General features: G+C 42.7%; 1 protein-coding gene across 6 annotated transcripts in view; it reads right to left on the minus strand.

The window, feature by feature from the left end:
* LOC134632897 (ryanodine receptor 2-like) overlaps positions 1 to 16,400 on the minus strand; it is a 274,812-nt gene that overhangs the window by 32,776 nt on the left and 225,636 nt on the right. For all 6 annotated transcript variants that reach the window (XM_063481767.1, XM_063481763.1, XM_063481765.1 and 3 more), the window contains 9 exons: positions 7,319 to 7,399; positions 6,890 to 6,978; positions 6,072 to 6,200; positions 4,691 to 4,795; positions 3,628 to 3,709; positions 3,015 to 3,173; positions 2,359 to 2,513; positions 1,234 to 1,449; positions 870 to 1,142 (listed from right to left, as the gene is read on the minus strand). In XM_063481767.1, the coding sequence (XP_063337837.1) occupies positions 870 to 1,142; positions 1,234 to 1,449; positions 2,359 to 2,513; positions 3,015 to 3,173; positions 3,628 to 3,709; positions 4,691 to 4,795; positions 6,072 to 6,200; positions 6,890 to 6,978; positions 7,319 to 7,399 (1,289 nt within the window). The remainder of the gene's footprint in view (positions 1 to 869; positions 1,143 to 1,233; positions 1,450 to 2,358; positions 2,514 to 3,014; positions 3,174 to 3,627; positions 3,710 to 4,690; positions 4,796 to 6,071; positions 6,201 to 6,889; positions 6,979 to 7,318; positions 7,400 to 16,400) is intronic.

Below are 16,400 nucleotides of genomic sequence, written 5' to 3' on the forward strand. Positions count from 1 at the left end.
TTGAGTTTCTTATGTTTTGGTTTATTTTTGCATTATGGATTATTTTCTGATTCTCTTCTGCTTTGTTGATTATTATTAGAATTCTATGTTTCAGTTTATTCTGGTTAAGGCTTTAGTTCTTAGGTTTTGTTTTGGTGTCCTCGTTTTTCCTGCAGGTGTAGTTCAGAGTCTAGTCTGCGTCTTTGTGTTGCCATTTCCTGTTTTATTGTGAAGGTCCACGTCTTATGTCAGTGTGTCTAGCTACGCTCCCCCTGTCTCGTTAGCCCTAATCTCTCCCAGCTGTGTCTCCCTCCTGTTTTCCATTCCCTGATTACTCCCCTGTGTATATAAGCCCTGTGTTTGCCTTTGCTCTCTGTCGTGTCGTACCCTCAGATTGTGCCTGTGTGTTTCTGTTCTCAGTGTTCATTGCTCAGTTCAGTTCATGTTTTGTTTCCTCGCCAGCAGTAAAGCTGAGGTTTACAGCTGCAATTCAGTCTCCGAGTCCTGCGTTTGGATCCTCATCTCCGCCTGCCCGCACACAGAGCCCTGACAGTAGATAACTATTTTAACAATACAAACGTACGACAATATAGTATTTTTACTTAAAATTATGTTTCTGTCTCATTGTATGTTTCATGGTGAGCTTATCTGACTGTGTGGGAGACATCTTTTCCATCCAGTGTCACACATCTTTAGAGGATCTGCCATTTGCTGAATTCAGGGTTTAAATATATATATGTATCTAAGAGTTTTCAAATTGGAATCAAGTTTCTTATCTCTGTTCTTTTGAAAACAGAAAGCATTACTTTCAAAACTGTTCAAATACAATTTTAGAATATTCCAAAATACACCCAGAGTGAGCTGTTAGCTAGGCTCAGTGTGTAACTCACCTTTATTAGCAGCATGATGTTATATCGAAGTGCTAGCAGTGCCATGTAGACAGTGGTGACAGAAAAGAACCCCACATCGGGGCTCTCCTCATCTGGCTTCTCACGCTCGCTCTCCTCTTTTATCGCCAAGCGCTCACCAGCGTCAGACATCTGAGCCGCCAGCTGCATTTCAAATATGGTGTCCTCACAGAAATTCACAAACAGCTCCATCTTCTCTTTCTCCCCTCCTTCATTCACCACATCAAAGATGAACTGACGCTTGGATTCCTTTACCTAGGATAAAAATACAAACTTTGGCATTGATAGTGACATACTATACTAAAAGGACAAATGTCATATTTTCTGATTTATTCGCTGTATTTACCTGAGGTTTTTCCCACTGTGTACGACTGGACTCGCTGATCTCAAAGTAGACCCTCTCGATCCGCTTTGCACTTCCCATAATCTCGATACGTCCTAGGTATGGTTGGAAGTAATTGAGGACACTTTCTGCCAACTCCAGGAAAGTCTGCAGCCGGGTGTCATGAGGCATGTGCTCTGACAGGTTGGTCAGCAAAACCGCCACGTTGAAGCCAATGTCCTGGGAATTTGAAAATCCATTTTTCATGGGATTTTTCAGTTTTGAATAAAACACTTCTATCCATATCTTCTCTATTATGCAGTCATTTCTGGGTAAATATGAAGTGCTTCTCTGTAATTTGCTGAATCTCAACCAGGAGCATTTGTAAATTTGTACTTGTACTCCACCTTAAATGTAATAGCTGACCAAATATACCAGGATTGGATTGAGAGTGTGCAACACAGAAAACAAGCAAATGAAGCAAAACCAACTTAAAGATGCTAACAAATAATGACTAAACAAGAAAAAGAAAAATGGAAACAGAAGATACTGAGTGAAGCCAACTTATTATATTGGAGATTATGAATCGGAATCTCAGGATCGGGACCACGCCTCCAAACACGCTCCTTCCGGTTTTCATCTATATAGGTTCCCCCAGTTCTGCAAACCGTTCATTCACGTTTACGTGCCCCACCCTCCTTCCTTGTTCTCAATTCTTTAACTTCTTCACTTCTATTTAGTACACGGGGATCTGCCAGGCCCGGGAGCCGTTGCCAGTCCCCTCCGAGGCCTTCCCCAAACCGCAGCTCAGTTCATATCCAAGCGTTCACCTTTACCTACTAAAACGCCGTCAAACCTAAACGGAGGACGTGGGCCCAGCTAGTGAAAAAAGACTACTTGGGCAGGCTGCCCAGTTCTTTTAACTGACTGCCCAATAATATTTTGAAAAACTAGATGTATTAATAAGGGTGTTTGTTTCAAAACAAGAAGCTATAAAATGATCAGTTATACTCTCATCTTGATTTTAAATATCCTCAACTCCAAAGTTGAAGACAAAAAGAAAAAAACAAAGAGAAAATTCAATAAAAGTCCTGAGTCCTGATGAGAACTCTGAAAAATGTAATCAGTTTGTGTTTTTTGATCACTTACCTTGGCTGGCTCATGAAAGCGCTCCACAAACTCTTCATAGTCAAGAAGTTCATTCTCATCAGTTTCAGCACATGACAGCAGGTACTCCGTCTCTGACTGGGTGTAGTGTTTATGGCTCTCCATGGCCTTATGAAAGTCCCTCTTGGAGATGACACCTGTTAGGTCAAACACAAATCTATAAACTTGGAAATCTTCCTGGATTCAAATGATGTAATTCCACAACAACTTATAGAAAAATACATTTCATGGACTGGCTTCCACCTCTTAATCTTTGAATTCAGGTGTTTTCTGTCACATTGTCACAGTGTATAAAATCAAGCACCTTGGCATGCAGTCTGGCTTTACAAACAATACTGAAAGAATGGGTCATTCTAAAGAATTACCTGAATTTGAGCATGGTAATGCAATTGAATACTACCATTTCGACAAATCAGTATCTGAAATTTCTTCCCATGCTTGATCAGCTGTAAGTGGTAATAATGTAAAGCGGAAACCACAGCAAGTCAGCCACAAAGTGACAGTTGCAGTGACATAAAGTTGCAGAGCAGGGATCACCGAGTGCTAAGGTGCGTGGAATCAATAACTGATTCAATAGCTGCAGAGTTTTAAACCTCCTCTGACACAGTTCTTTTGTCCACATGTTTTCAGAGCCGTGCCTTTTCCGTCAGGGTCATATTCCTTGAACCCATCTGAGGAGGTCAGGTCCTTCAGTTTGAGGAACATGTCGAAGAACTTCAGGATCATCTCTACATTGTTGGAGGACTCAACCAACATATCCACCATCTGCTTTCCAATGGTCCCATTCACCACATTACCTGGCAGGACAAAACAGCACATTTACAACCTAAGAATACACTAAGACCACCACACATTTGTGGTTTCTTCACTCTGTTCCCTAAGATCACTGTGGTAGAACTAAAAAAGAAAGAAAAGAAAACAACAACAACACAGAACTAGTTACCTTGTTTTTTGTGGCAACATACAGAAGAAATTCAATTTCACAAAGAAGACAAGCTTCACAGAGATGTTCAGTGTATTTATTCACAAGGTACTGTAACAAAATGTAACTTGTAATGCCCTTAACGGCAATGTTCCCTCACTTAAACTAGTTTTGGGAGGACGATCATTTTGTAGAAAATGTTGTAGAACTGCACTTCTGCAACACCGTGACACCGCTAACCTCTGAGACACCTCTGAGATAATGAATTTCAATACCCAAACCTGTATTTCTATTATTTCTTTCAGGATGATTTGTTAAAGCAAACCTACCCTCTAACATAGACAGCAGCATAACCACCATGTCTTTCTGCAGATCCATCAGTTCCTTCAGTAACTCGATCTGACTGGAGTCCTGAGGCAAAATAAATTAAAATAACATAAAATGTTTAAAGAATTCAGCAGCCACATGTGCTCATGATGTGTTAAAAAGTAGCAAAGAGTGTGATGGAATGACAGTGGTCAGTCAAAAGTCTAACATGAAGTGCTAAGATGTATATGTTTCCTGTCTTTGGCCCCAAATTTTGGTACACTTCACCATGATTCAACTCAGCAGGCACTATACATATCAGTTTAATGCTTTTGTGCTGTTGGGTGAATTTGGTCAGTAAAGCTATTTTGGCAAAGTGCAAGTTTTTTAAAAAACTTACTTAGTGAAATGAGTAATTCTTCTTCTTTTAAAATGGTAACACATATCTTGTTATAAACTCCTCCACATATAAATGGGTTCTGCAATGATGATCAACCGTTGTACTGAAGATATAGCTATAATTATTTATAAGCAATTTGATATAAAGCACATTTAGATGTTTAGATTAGGCATGTAGAGCTAAAGCTATGGGGCTGGCATGAAAAAACACGGACACCTGAGATAAGAAAGGAAATAGCTGAAAGAGCTAAGAGAGCTCTGGTTATGGATCTCAGGCTACGCTAATAAGGAACCAACATACCAGCAAAACTACCAGCCTTGAAGTTGCAGGAAAACATGTTCTAAAACTAAAGGGAGACATAATTTATTCTGATTTTTAAGAGTTTGTAACTGAAAGAACAGATGACCCTAAACTTGTGACTGACTGGTAGACTTGGTTCAGATATAATGCCTATCACATTAGACTCACATCACTGGCCAATAATACCCTGAAGCATAGATATTGGTAGTGTCTCGATTTGTTTTGAGAATCAGAGATATTTATGAGTGATCTTTGTTTTTATAGAATATAATGAAAAGGATTCTTGGGATAAACAATCCACAAGTTGCCAACTGTGTTATGTCTAGTGGCATTGATCATTATCTCAGAGCCTGAGTCTGCAAACACCCATCACTAAATTTACGTACCTGAGACAATTTCATCTGCATGTGAGCAAAAACATGTAGAAAGCCAACCACAGCATCCCACAGTCGACTATGGGCTAAACTCTGCTGGTTGCCGGTGCATGGACCCTAGAAAAGCATTAATAAGTGTGAATGTATTTTACAGATACAACCTCAGAAAATGACTCAAATGAAGCTTTTTCACGAAATGAATGTGACTTTAAAACTGTCCATTTTATTGGACATAATATGAAACTGTATTATTTATTTTTACAGATCACTGGCTCCCATTACTGCCCCAATGCTGGGAAGATCATCGCAGGTTTATCAGTCTGCTTGTTTTCCAAATTTTTACTTCTAATTAAGCAACAGCTGTCACTACAGTAAAAAACAAAAATAAAAACAAACTATAAACTCTATGACTTAGTACCTATAACATGACTGTATAGTAGTGATTTAAAGTGGACATGAATGACTACGTGTATTTTTTAATTTTTTTAAATTTATTTGTTTAAATGGGACTGTGCATATTAAGATGAACATATCAACATAAATATGAATTAGCCAAAAGGTCATTTTTCTGAAGCACTTCTGAAGTCTGAGACAATGATGGAAGGAAAAGGGCCAATTAGAAAAACAGTTTCTATACGAGGAACAAATCATAGAATAGAGAAGCACCCTAGCTGCATTTTCTGGCATTTTCTGATTTGTTCCACATTGTGTAGGTTAAAATTAATAATTTTAGATATGTGCTTAGTTGGAATATATAATAACACAAAGATATTTAAATGCATGTTTAATCTGAAATTCTCCTTTCAGAATAACATTAGAGAATAATTTTGATGTTGGTCATTTTGAGAAAATCAGCTTTGAGAAAAGCAGTTAATTAAATAATAGACATGACTTAGTAAGCCACTCATGAATATAGTTCATCACTCTTGTGGGTTTTTTATAAACTTCCATATCGGACTTTGTCTATGTAAAAATAACAGAATTATCTGCATACAGCTGGGTATTGATGTTATGACAGACATTGGGTTAGTAATTAAAATGTAAAGAAAATAAAAGTGGTCTAAGTATGGAGCCTTGAGGTACTCCAGCTTTACAACCAAGGTAAAGTGATCCCCTTTGGCTGCTTTATCGTTTTAATGTTTCTGCGGTATGAGTTTTGTCACTAATTAGCTAACAGAAACTGAGATAAGCCTGTTAGCATTAAACCAACCAAGTGACATCATGTTTTGTACTGGCACAAGATGGCGCTAAACAGGCTCTAAACACTTATTTCTTAAATCCAGCAAGAAAAACGTTAAATATAGACAATTTTTGACCCTCACTGAAATTAGCCTTTATACATGTAATGTTTCATGTTCATTTTAACACTGGTGACTGTATTGTATGCCCTTACCTGGATGTACTCAGTGAGGGTATTGAAAACCTGCTTGGCCACATTTATTGCCTTGGAGAAATTCCGCTGGCCCTGCTCATCAATCACATCTTTCCCAGAATAATACCAGTAGAAATCACTGATGGACTCCTGGAGGAGAATGAAGCAGGAGGATAAGAAGAAATATGAGAGGGCTATTTTGATTTTTATTTGTGGCAAAGTAGTAGCAGTAGTATTCAAAAAAGAAATAAAAGGAAATCACAATAATAATATTAATTAAAACATTACATTTTTAGCTAAATAAACTATGTAATAGTTTTACCAATTACACTGAACTCACAAGAGTCAATAACTTGTTTGTAGTATGTTATCAGCTGAGCTGCTATCTAAGCACAAGTTATAAAAGTCATTTATTGGCATTAACCCTCATAACATATAATCAAAACAGCTACCAAAATATTGTTTACCTCTACAACATGTATTTTTTTGTAATGACCATTTACACCATCTAAACATTCTTTCTCAAAATCAGATGAACTCACTGAACCTTAAAGAAAGACCTTCCAATTCAATGAAATGGAGACATAAAAGGCAGACACTTTCACAGTCTGCTGTATTTCAATAGCTTTACCCGTCTTTCTGTGACTTTAGCTGTGTGGTTCAGTTCTATGGCAGTGAGTGCAGAAAGTGTGCTGATGAGATGGATCGTTCCTGCATTTTTCCTTTGCGGGCCAGAGTGAGGGTGTTGTTCTTTAGGAAAGTGGTCAGTATTCCCTCTTTTTTATTTTAGTCTAAACTGTATGAGAAATGTTTGTCAGTAGTGAGTAAAAGAAGCTGACCTGAACTCTTAGAAGGTAGTCAACAGTGGAGATAATGATGTTAACAGTTGTGTTGTTCCCCGTTTGAGTCCTCAAGTAGTTCTGAAAGTCTGAAATAAGATACCATAAAATTCTGCGTAGAATGTGTTCAACTGAATAAATACAGTATGTCTCACAGTTCAAATCTATGTCATACTTTGCCCCATGCTATGTCTTAGAAATCACTGTTGGTTCTACTACAAGTCCATCCATAATAACCAGTAGTAATTGACATGTATAAAATCACATTAAGCATTAAGGTATCTACTATTCTTTAAAAGCATGGTTCAACCCATTAACGATCTAGCCATAAACAGTGGAAATGTTTTTGTGAGAGTACTGGTAAATTTTCACAAATTAAAATGTTCAGCCATTTTTCTGTGAAATTCACTGTAGAGAACTTATGCACACCTGAGTTGTGTCCTTCACAGAGCAGCTGCAGGAAGCGGAAAAGGTCACAAGTGAACTCATCATCCTGCATGACCTTCTCACCTGGCCAGAGAAAAGAAACACACACACACACACACCGCACACGCCCATATACAGGTTACACACATGTACATACAGACACACATTTTCACAAGCACATACAGAGGTATGCACAAATGTACACACAATAACACAGGCATGATCAAGCACATACATAAATGCACACACACATTCATATAAACAGACAAACGTACGCAGAAAAAAGTCACACCAGAGGAAACAAAAGCAGACAACATATAGGAAAGGGAGAGACACACAAGAAGATGGAGAATGAAGAAGTATTAAAAGAGGAGGCGCTAATATTGTTGTGTTTTCTTTCAGTTAGTGAAAAATGTATGGCTATGGAAAACACACACACACACGCACGCACACACACACACACACACACACACACACACACTTTTGGATGAGCAGTAGGCAGTGACAACAGTTCATGGTGGGCTGGTCCCTACACTGCAGCATTTTAGAGTCAGGACTGGAGTTCAGCTCTTTTCATTCTGTGAATATGTTGCTTACTGCTTTCTGTTGTAGTAATAAAATGGCATAGCTGAGGCCGACTGCTCTGTCTGGGTGAGAATGCTGCTTTGAACGATGGAATGGGAAAGAAAAAGAAGGAATATGCAACACTTTACAGTGACTTAATACATCACTATCATGACATTACAAGAATACATCCATACAATAAGAAAACACACTGAACTGAGCTGAGAGAGAAAATTTATACATCTGAAACCAGGGCACTACTTTTGTAGTGCAGATACATACAGTTACAAGTATTTGCCCCCTTCCCAATTTCTTAATTTTTTGCATATTTGTTCAACTTAAAAGTTTCAGATCAAACAAATTCTAATATTCGACAAAATAAAAATAACCCAAGTAATCATGTTATTTATTAAAAGGGGGGGGGGAAGCTACCCAAACCACCAGGCCTCGTGTAAAAAGGTGGCACAACCTTATAACTGGTTGGCAGCAAGAACTGCAATCATGTATTTGTGATGAATAGCGATCATTCTTGCACATCCCTGTGGAGGAATTTTGGCCTGTTTTTCTTTCCAAAGTTATTTAAATTCAGCCACACTGCAGGGTTTGTGAGCATGAACAGGCTGTTTAAGGCCATGCCAAAGCATCTAAATCTGACTTAAGTCTTGACAGTGGAGGCCGCTCCAACAGCTTTATTTTTGTTTTTGAGTCATTCAGAGGTGGACCTTCTGGTGTCTTTAGCATCATTGTCATCCTGCATAACCTGAGTGCTGAGATGTAATGCCACTCAAATTTTACAAAAATGTTACTTTTTCCACATTGGAACTCTCCCATGGTTGCTGTTTTTGCCCAGTCTCTTTCTTTTTTTAGATTGTGGCATGATATTATATACTTTGTGAGATCTTTTAGTCTACTTCACTTTGTCACATAGGTTCTAATTAAGTGATTATTTGATTGCACAGGTCTGACAGTAATCAGATAAACTAAACTCAGCCGTCCCAAAAATGTGATTGATAATAGTTAATTCGTGATTTAACAAGGGCAGGTGTGGACAGCTTGATAAATGAAAGATCATTTAAAAACAGTGTATTGTTAAAAAACTAGACCTCTTTTAAGAGATAGACCTATGGCATCAATTTGAAAATCCTAGGTGACCTCTTTCCCGAGTTATGGTGTTGACGAGATTTCAGAAAACCTGACCTCTGGTCACCTGATCTCCGTTCACCAAGATACAAACTTGTCTGAGCTTTTTAGTAAATGCATTCATGGTGTCAATTTAAAAATCCTACATTCCCTCATTCTCAAGTTATCCCGTTCACACAGCTGAGTGTCCAGTAGGGTGATGACTATATTCCATTAACCTTTTTACCACTGAGGGGTAAAAACTGTTTGATGATCTGAAACATAAAGTATGACAAATATACAAAAAAACTACAAAATCGGGACTCTGGATAATACTTGTTGAAGGGCACGATAGTTCGGTTCCACCAAAATTTCAGAACTTTTGTTTTATTTATCACACCTAAAGAGTAAAAAATCGTTCTTATAATATATAACACGTGCTAGAAAACAGTAATAATGGAATGCAAACATTTTTACAACAATGCCACTTTGGCATAGTATTTAGCAGTTTGATAAATAGCCATGTTTTTTTTTCCTTTTTTTTTAAAACACAAAGAACATAATAAATGATAACTATGTTACATTCCCTTTTTGTAATTGTTGCTCTGTAGCTTTCATTTTATCTGGTGTTACGAATCGAACTCACTCATTCTTTACAGCAGTGTGCTACTGACTCTCCCTAATAGCTCAAATTTAAGGGATAGGTTATCCTTCAGCTCGAGTCAAGACAGTGAAAAACAAAGCCTTTGCTTTACAACAAGGTCGGTCAATTTTTAGTTAAATGAAGTAAAATATGGCTCAATTTATTTTATGCTGACTGACAAAGAAAGTGTGCAATACCTGGTTATCCATTGTTCACATGCTGAAGATTTGCCATAATACCAAAGTCCCACGCACGACGTAGGCGATGCATGCAATCTGATCAAACGGTCTGACACCCAGTAATACTGATCTTCTCACCTTCATGAGTTGGTTGTTTATGTTAACTCTACTGATACCTCTACTACTACTGGTACCCTTGACTGATACTTTGCTCCAGACGTTTCTAATAAGAACTAGGTTTTTAGTCAACTACATGTGGGAAAAAAGGTTGACTAACCGTGTAGTCTAAAACTAAGAAACACTAAGATATTAAGTTACATTTGAGAACTGTTTAATGGAAGATGTCAAAAACTAATAACAAAGGTGTTTTAAACCATTAATCACGTTCTTCAATCATGAATCATGCCGCTGTGCTGCACAGCACATTGTGAATTATCAACATTACACCTTATAGTCCAGACAGCGAGGATGAAGAACACTTAAAACAAACCAACCGTTTAATATAATATGAAAACATTTTACATCAATTAAAATTTTAACAGTTAGATTAAACAACTAACTCTGGTACTAGCTAGTAACAACAGCAACAATTAGTCAGCTAGTTGACTAGATATGCAAATCCCTAGTTTCTAACTTGATCTTGGCAAGAGAGTAAGTGTAGCTTATCTAGTCCCCTCGGCATCTGAGAGATGCAGGAAAAAGCTGCCTATAATTCCAGACAAGATGTTTTACCCTGGAGCCCAACAGGCCTTGGAAAGTAGTGTGCAAGTGAACAAAGTCAGGTAACAGTTTTCTGACTTATGCCACATTCCTTCAGCTAAACCACTGTGTTGCAACACTTTTCACTCCACACAACCATTGCTCAGAAACCCTCTGTGATCCTGCTTTCAGTTGGGCCACCTTTGTCAAGTCTCTTTGCAGCCTGCATTTTGAACATCTTGAAATAAGACACCCAAAGACTGGGTAGTGAGTCTGAGTCTGCAGAGGGTCCCAGTGCTGTGGAAGACGTCATACCTCTTTCCTGTACCAAAGACACCACGTCCCACTGGCCCCCAGGATTACAGGCCTGTGGCACTGACTTCTCACATCATGAAGACCCTGGAAAGACTCATTCTTGACCAGCTCCGACCTATTGTGAGGCCACATAAGGATTCTCTTCAGTTTGCTTACCAGCGCTGCCTCATAGCGCAGGATGCCATCATCTATCTGCTCAATTGTGTCTACGCCCATCTGGACCAGCTGGCGAACACTGTGAGAGTCATGTTTTTCAACTTCCAGTGCATTCAACACCATCAGGCTGACACTGCTTGGTGATAAGCTGACAACGAAGCAGGTGGATGCCTCTCGTGTCCTGGATTGTTAATTACCTGACAGGAAGACCACAATATGTGCGTCTTCGAAAATGTGTATCTGACAAGGTGATCAGCAACACAGAGGCACCGCACACTTTTCTTCGTTGAAAAGAAGGATAAGACGCTTCAGCCATGCATAGATTACAGGGGCCTCAATGAAATAACCATAAAAAACAAATACCCCCTCCCGCTAATCAGTTCCACCATTTTCACAAAACTAGATCTCTGCAATGCTTACCATCTAATCCGCATCCGGGAGAAGAAACCACTGGGCCATTTTGAATATTTAGTCATGCCTTTTGGACTCACAAATACACCATAAGTATTCCAAGCTCTGATCAATGATGTACTAAAAGACTTTCTAAACAAATTTGTACTTGTCTATCTGGATGACATCTTGATCTTTTCCAGGAATAGAGAGGAACACCAAGTTCACGTCCAAGCCGTCCTACAGCGCCTGCTGAAAAACCGACTCTAGGTTAAAGCTAAAAAGCGTGAATTTCACTCCCTCTCAGTGACTTTTCTTGGTTATGTTCTTGCAGAAGGGCAGGTGAAGACGAACCCCGCCAAGATCCAAGCCATGGCGGAATACCCCAACGTCCTGTAAACACCTCAAGCGCTGTCTTGGATTAGCCAATTTCTATCACCGCTTCATATGAAAATATAGCCATGTATCTGCACCCCTCACCACTCTCACCTCCACAAAACAACCTTTTCTCTGGAACCCAGAGGCTGAGGCCAATTTCAAAAGACTGGAACATCTACTCACCTCAGCCCCTATTCATCCAAACTCCACTACGCCTTTCACCATAGAGGTAGATGCTTCAGATTCAGGGATTGGGGTTGTTTTGTCACAATACTGAGGTCCTAAAGCCAAGTTACAGGCATGCACCTTTTTCTCTTGCCTCTCTCTCTTCTCTCTCTCTCGGAGCAAAATTATAATGTAGGAGACCGGGAGTTGTTAGCCATGAAACCTGGGAGATTAACGAGACCATCCAGCAGGCTCTGCAAGATGAGCCTGATCTGGGGTCTGGTCCCCTGGGTCGCTGGTATGTCCTCTCAGCAGCTCGTGCTGCGGTTCTGAGATGGGTCCACACTGCTAAGTTCTCAGGTCACCCTGGGGTGTCGTAGAACCATCTTGCTAATAAAACGCCATTTTTGGTGGAGGACCGTAGAAAAGGATGTAAAGGAGTATGTTGCTGCCTGCTCCACCTGTGCCCACAGCAAAACCTCAACACAGCAGGCCTCTTCAAACCCTTAACTTTACCCTCACGTCCCTGGTCTCACATAGCATTAGAATTTGTCACCGGTTTACTGGCCTCATCTGGGAAATCAGTAATCCTCTATCATTGACAGATTCTCCAAGTCAGTTCACTTTGTGGCCCTGGAAAAACTCCCCTCAGCTGCTGAGACAGCCCAGCTCATGGTAGACCATGTATTCAGGCTCCATGGAATCCTGTCCGAGATCACTTCTGACTGGGGGCCGCAGTTTGTGTCTCAGGTATGGAATTCATTCTGCACAGCGCTTGGGGCCCGTGTAAACCCAAGTTCCAGACATCACCAACGACCACCAACGGCCAGACTGAACGTTTAAATTAAGAACTGGAATAAACTGTAACATTCCAACTTCTCCTTTAGTGTGTTTGTTGGGCAGCTTAGATAATGTCACTTCAGAAAAGAATATAGCCCACATGGTTTTCACTGCCCTATGCATAGCCAAGAAAACAGTCCTCATGAACTGGAAAAATAAAAATAATCTTAATTCTAACCAGTATAGAAATTATCTATTAGATTACATTAGTCTTGATACAGCCTCTGCCACCACATCAGATCAATTGCTCTGGGCTCCTTTGATCAGCTCCATCACCTAGTGGGGGTGGGGGGTCATAGTTTGGTCCCACCTTCACTGTTGTGATTGGTGTGGGGGTAGGGACAGGCTTAGGGCGTCGGGGGGTTCCCCAGGAGCATCTTCCTTGGGGGGCTCAACCCGGGGTAGCGGTCATGGCCAATTAAGGGCTCTGTTGGCTCTTAGGTGACGGTTTCCTCGTGGCTGCGTGCAGCGGGGCTAGGGGAGGGTCTGTGCTGATGGACGTGGGTTACTGACCTGGTAGCCTGGCTGCCCCTGGGTGGGTCCGGGACAGCCGTGAGGTTCTGGGGGCGCTCCGTCTCTGGGCTGGGGCCCTGGCCGGGCCTCGGGGGCTCGGGTCCTGGTTGGTGTGTTGCTGGGGTTGTGGGCGGGTGGGTATATGGGGGCCCAGTCCTGGCGCAGGGCGCCGCCGGTGCATCGAGCCACCTGGGGGACTCTTCAACTGGTGGGGGAGGTTGTCACATCTTGCAGGAGCTTTCCTCTCCTCAGGAATTCTCTCTGCAGGAGGGGGAGATATAGGAGAGGTGGAGGAAGATCTCAGCCTGGGCGTCTATTGTCTTGTGTAGTCTGGAAGATGAGTGGATGATGGGGTGGGTGCAGTTTTCTCTGTAGTGGGGTCGGGTGGGCTGTCCCGGGCTCTGTGGGGCCGGGCGGCGCTGCTGCACTGGGCCCTGGTCCGGATGGGCCTGGGCCCCCTTTCCCTGGCGGGTTGCAGAGCATGGGGGTGCCTACTGGGGTCAGCGGGGGAGCTGGCCCCAGGGAGGGGTCACTTGCCCCTCCCTTTCTTCCCTCCCCATCTCCAGCTGCCTCCCTCTTCCCGCTCCACCACAATCACCCACACATGTAGGGCCTTGGGGTAGGGGTGTGTCACCAGGGTGCAGAGGAGGCATCCCCCCCCCTCTGTCCCCTTCTGGCTGCCTCTGCCTCAATTTTATCTCACAACTTAGACATTCACATTACTCACACTCTCATAACACATACATATAGGATCTTGGGGGTGGGCTCACAACACGGACTCCAAATTACCATCAGGGTGTACACCGCACCCCTGGCGTCGTTGCCCACCTCTCAATTTTAAATACACGTAGACATTGAGGGCTATCAGGAGGGGCTATGCGCTTACCTGCTGCTCTGGCAGGTAGCTCCATGCCCTCCTGGGTTTTAAATGCACCTTAGAACACATATACATCAACACTACATATGAGCGGGTAGAGGGAGGTTTGAAGTCTTCTCACACCCCCGGTCTCTGCGGCCTGCTGGAGCGGGGGGGCTAGGAGGAGGAGTTGGCCGTCCGACTGGGGTCTGGTGTGTGGGGCCTCCCTGCTGCTGCGGAGTCGGGGCAGTCTGCTTCTCCCCACTGCAGGGAAAAGGGTAACACCACCTGGGTCTGGGTGCAGTTTCCCCCTCCAGGGGCAAGGGTACCTAGACCCGGTTCTTAGAGTACGCTTGGGGAGTGTGATTGTGTGTACAGCGTCTCTTCATGTCTGTCTCCACGTTGGTTGAGTGTGGAGTAATTGCCTATGAGAGCATGAGGGTGGGAATGGATGTTTGTATTTGAGTGTGCCTGTATGTCTGTGTCTATATGTCAGGTTGGGTATCAGACGCCACCTCTCTGGGGACATCTCAGGCCCTCCAAGGTTTGGAGGCCTATCTCCCCCCACCACTTCCCCTGCCGGTGGCAGACGCCCTCAGACATCGATGCGTTGGTGATTCTTTGTGTCCGGGGGTGGGCGTCCGGGTACACACCGGCTCACTCTTTGGTGGCTGCTTATCCGGGCCTGGAACCTGGGGCTCGCTCGGGCCACTTCGGGGGTGGGGTGCCCTCGGCCTCTCGGCCTGGGGCTCGGTCACTCAGGCACAGCTGGCTGCCGGCGGAGCTCACGGGCACGTCACTGCAACCCCCCCTGGCTTCTGCTCCGCGGCTGCTGAGTGATCCCTCATCTGGGACTCTCCTCAGCTCTTTCTGGGACAGTGGCGCGGCTGCCCCTCTGTTGGTCTTCCTTGGTCTCTTGTGTTCTGGGGGCCTCTGGATGTCTGGAGTTTTGATCTCCTCCATACCTGCTTCATGCCCTGGAGGATGGGACTGTGGCCCCCCACACCCTCTAGCAGATCATTACATTAAGGAACCTTTTAAATACAAGCGCGTCCATGCTCACAGGTGTACACACAGGTGACCACACACACAAACTACACCCTTTTTGGCTCCTACCTCAAAGCACACTGTGCGCTGTCGATCTTACGTGCTGCACAATAATGTTTAATATTAAGTATTTAGTGTTATATTCCCATATATCATTGTGATGTTGTTTATTCTATTACTCTCGTTTTCTTCTGCTTGTTTTCTTTTTTCTTTCTCAACAGGTGATCCAGGTGATCGATATATGTATTTTTTGTCTGCTTATTTTGTTGGTTTTTGTTTTTTGCCCTTTTCCCCGTCCCTCTTCTCCGCTGTTTTTTTTTTGTTTTGTTTTTTCCCCCCTCTTTCTTTCTCCCTTTTCTTTTCCCCTGTCCCGTATCTAGCAAGTAAAAAAAATAAAATAAAATAAAATAAACAATAAAAGGTAAATCAAATGGACCATTACGGCAAGGCTGGGATGGTCCATTTGGTAAAGTAAATCCGTTGGGCATCTTTCTTCGCCTTTAGACAACAATTCTGATGGCAAAAGAACCAAACGGGACAGGTTTAAAAAAAAAAAAAAAAAAAAAAAAAAAAAAGAACTGGAATAAACCTCTGTTGTGTAGACGCTCACAAACCCGGCTGCCTTCTCCCCTGGGTGGAGTTGCCCACCAGCGGTACTACGCAGCCCACCGCCACACACCGGCACCCAGGTACACACCTGGACAAAAGGTATGGCTTTCCACCAGGGATGTACCTCTCAGGTCTGTGACTGGCAAGCTTGTATCCCGTTTCATTGTACCCTATGAGGTAGACACAGTCATCTCTCCATCCACACTCAAACTGAAATTTCCTGCTGCCATAAAGATCCGTCCTACCTTCCATTTTTCCTGAGTAAAGTCAGTGCTCACGAGTCCGTTGTGCCCTCCGGCCAACCCCCCATTACCCACCCAGCTTGTTGAGGGTCATCCGCCCTGTACAGTCCGAAGGATCCTGGAAGTCCGCTGGCATGGTCAGTTGCGACCCTGAAGAGCACGCCTGGGTCCCCAGGTCTTTCATTCTTGTCAGCTCTCTTGTTTCTGATTGTTACAGGTTGGGTCGAGGCTATCCAGCTGCTGGGAGGCATCCCTTGAAGGGGGGGTACTGTCATTGTCCGTGTGAGCAGCTGGGTGTGGCCGGTGTGGATCCCTGCCTCCTGTAACCACCTTAGGGCGGGCCTACCATCCTCTCACCTGGGCAGCGCAC

This window comes from Pelmatolapia mariae, linkage group LG8 (assembly GCF_036321145.2).
Source record: "Pelmatolapia mariae isolate MD_Pm_ZW linkage group LG8, Pm_UMD_F_2, whole genome shotgun sequence".
Taxonomy (NCBI): domain Eukaryota; kingdom Metazoa; phylum Chordata; class Actinopteri; order Cichliformes; family Cichlidae; genus Pelmatolapia; species Pelmatolapia mariae.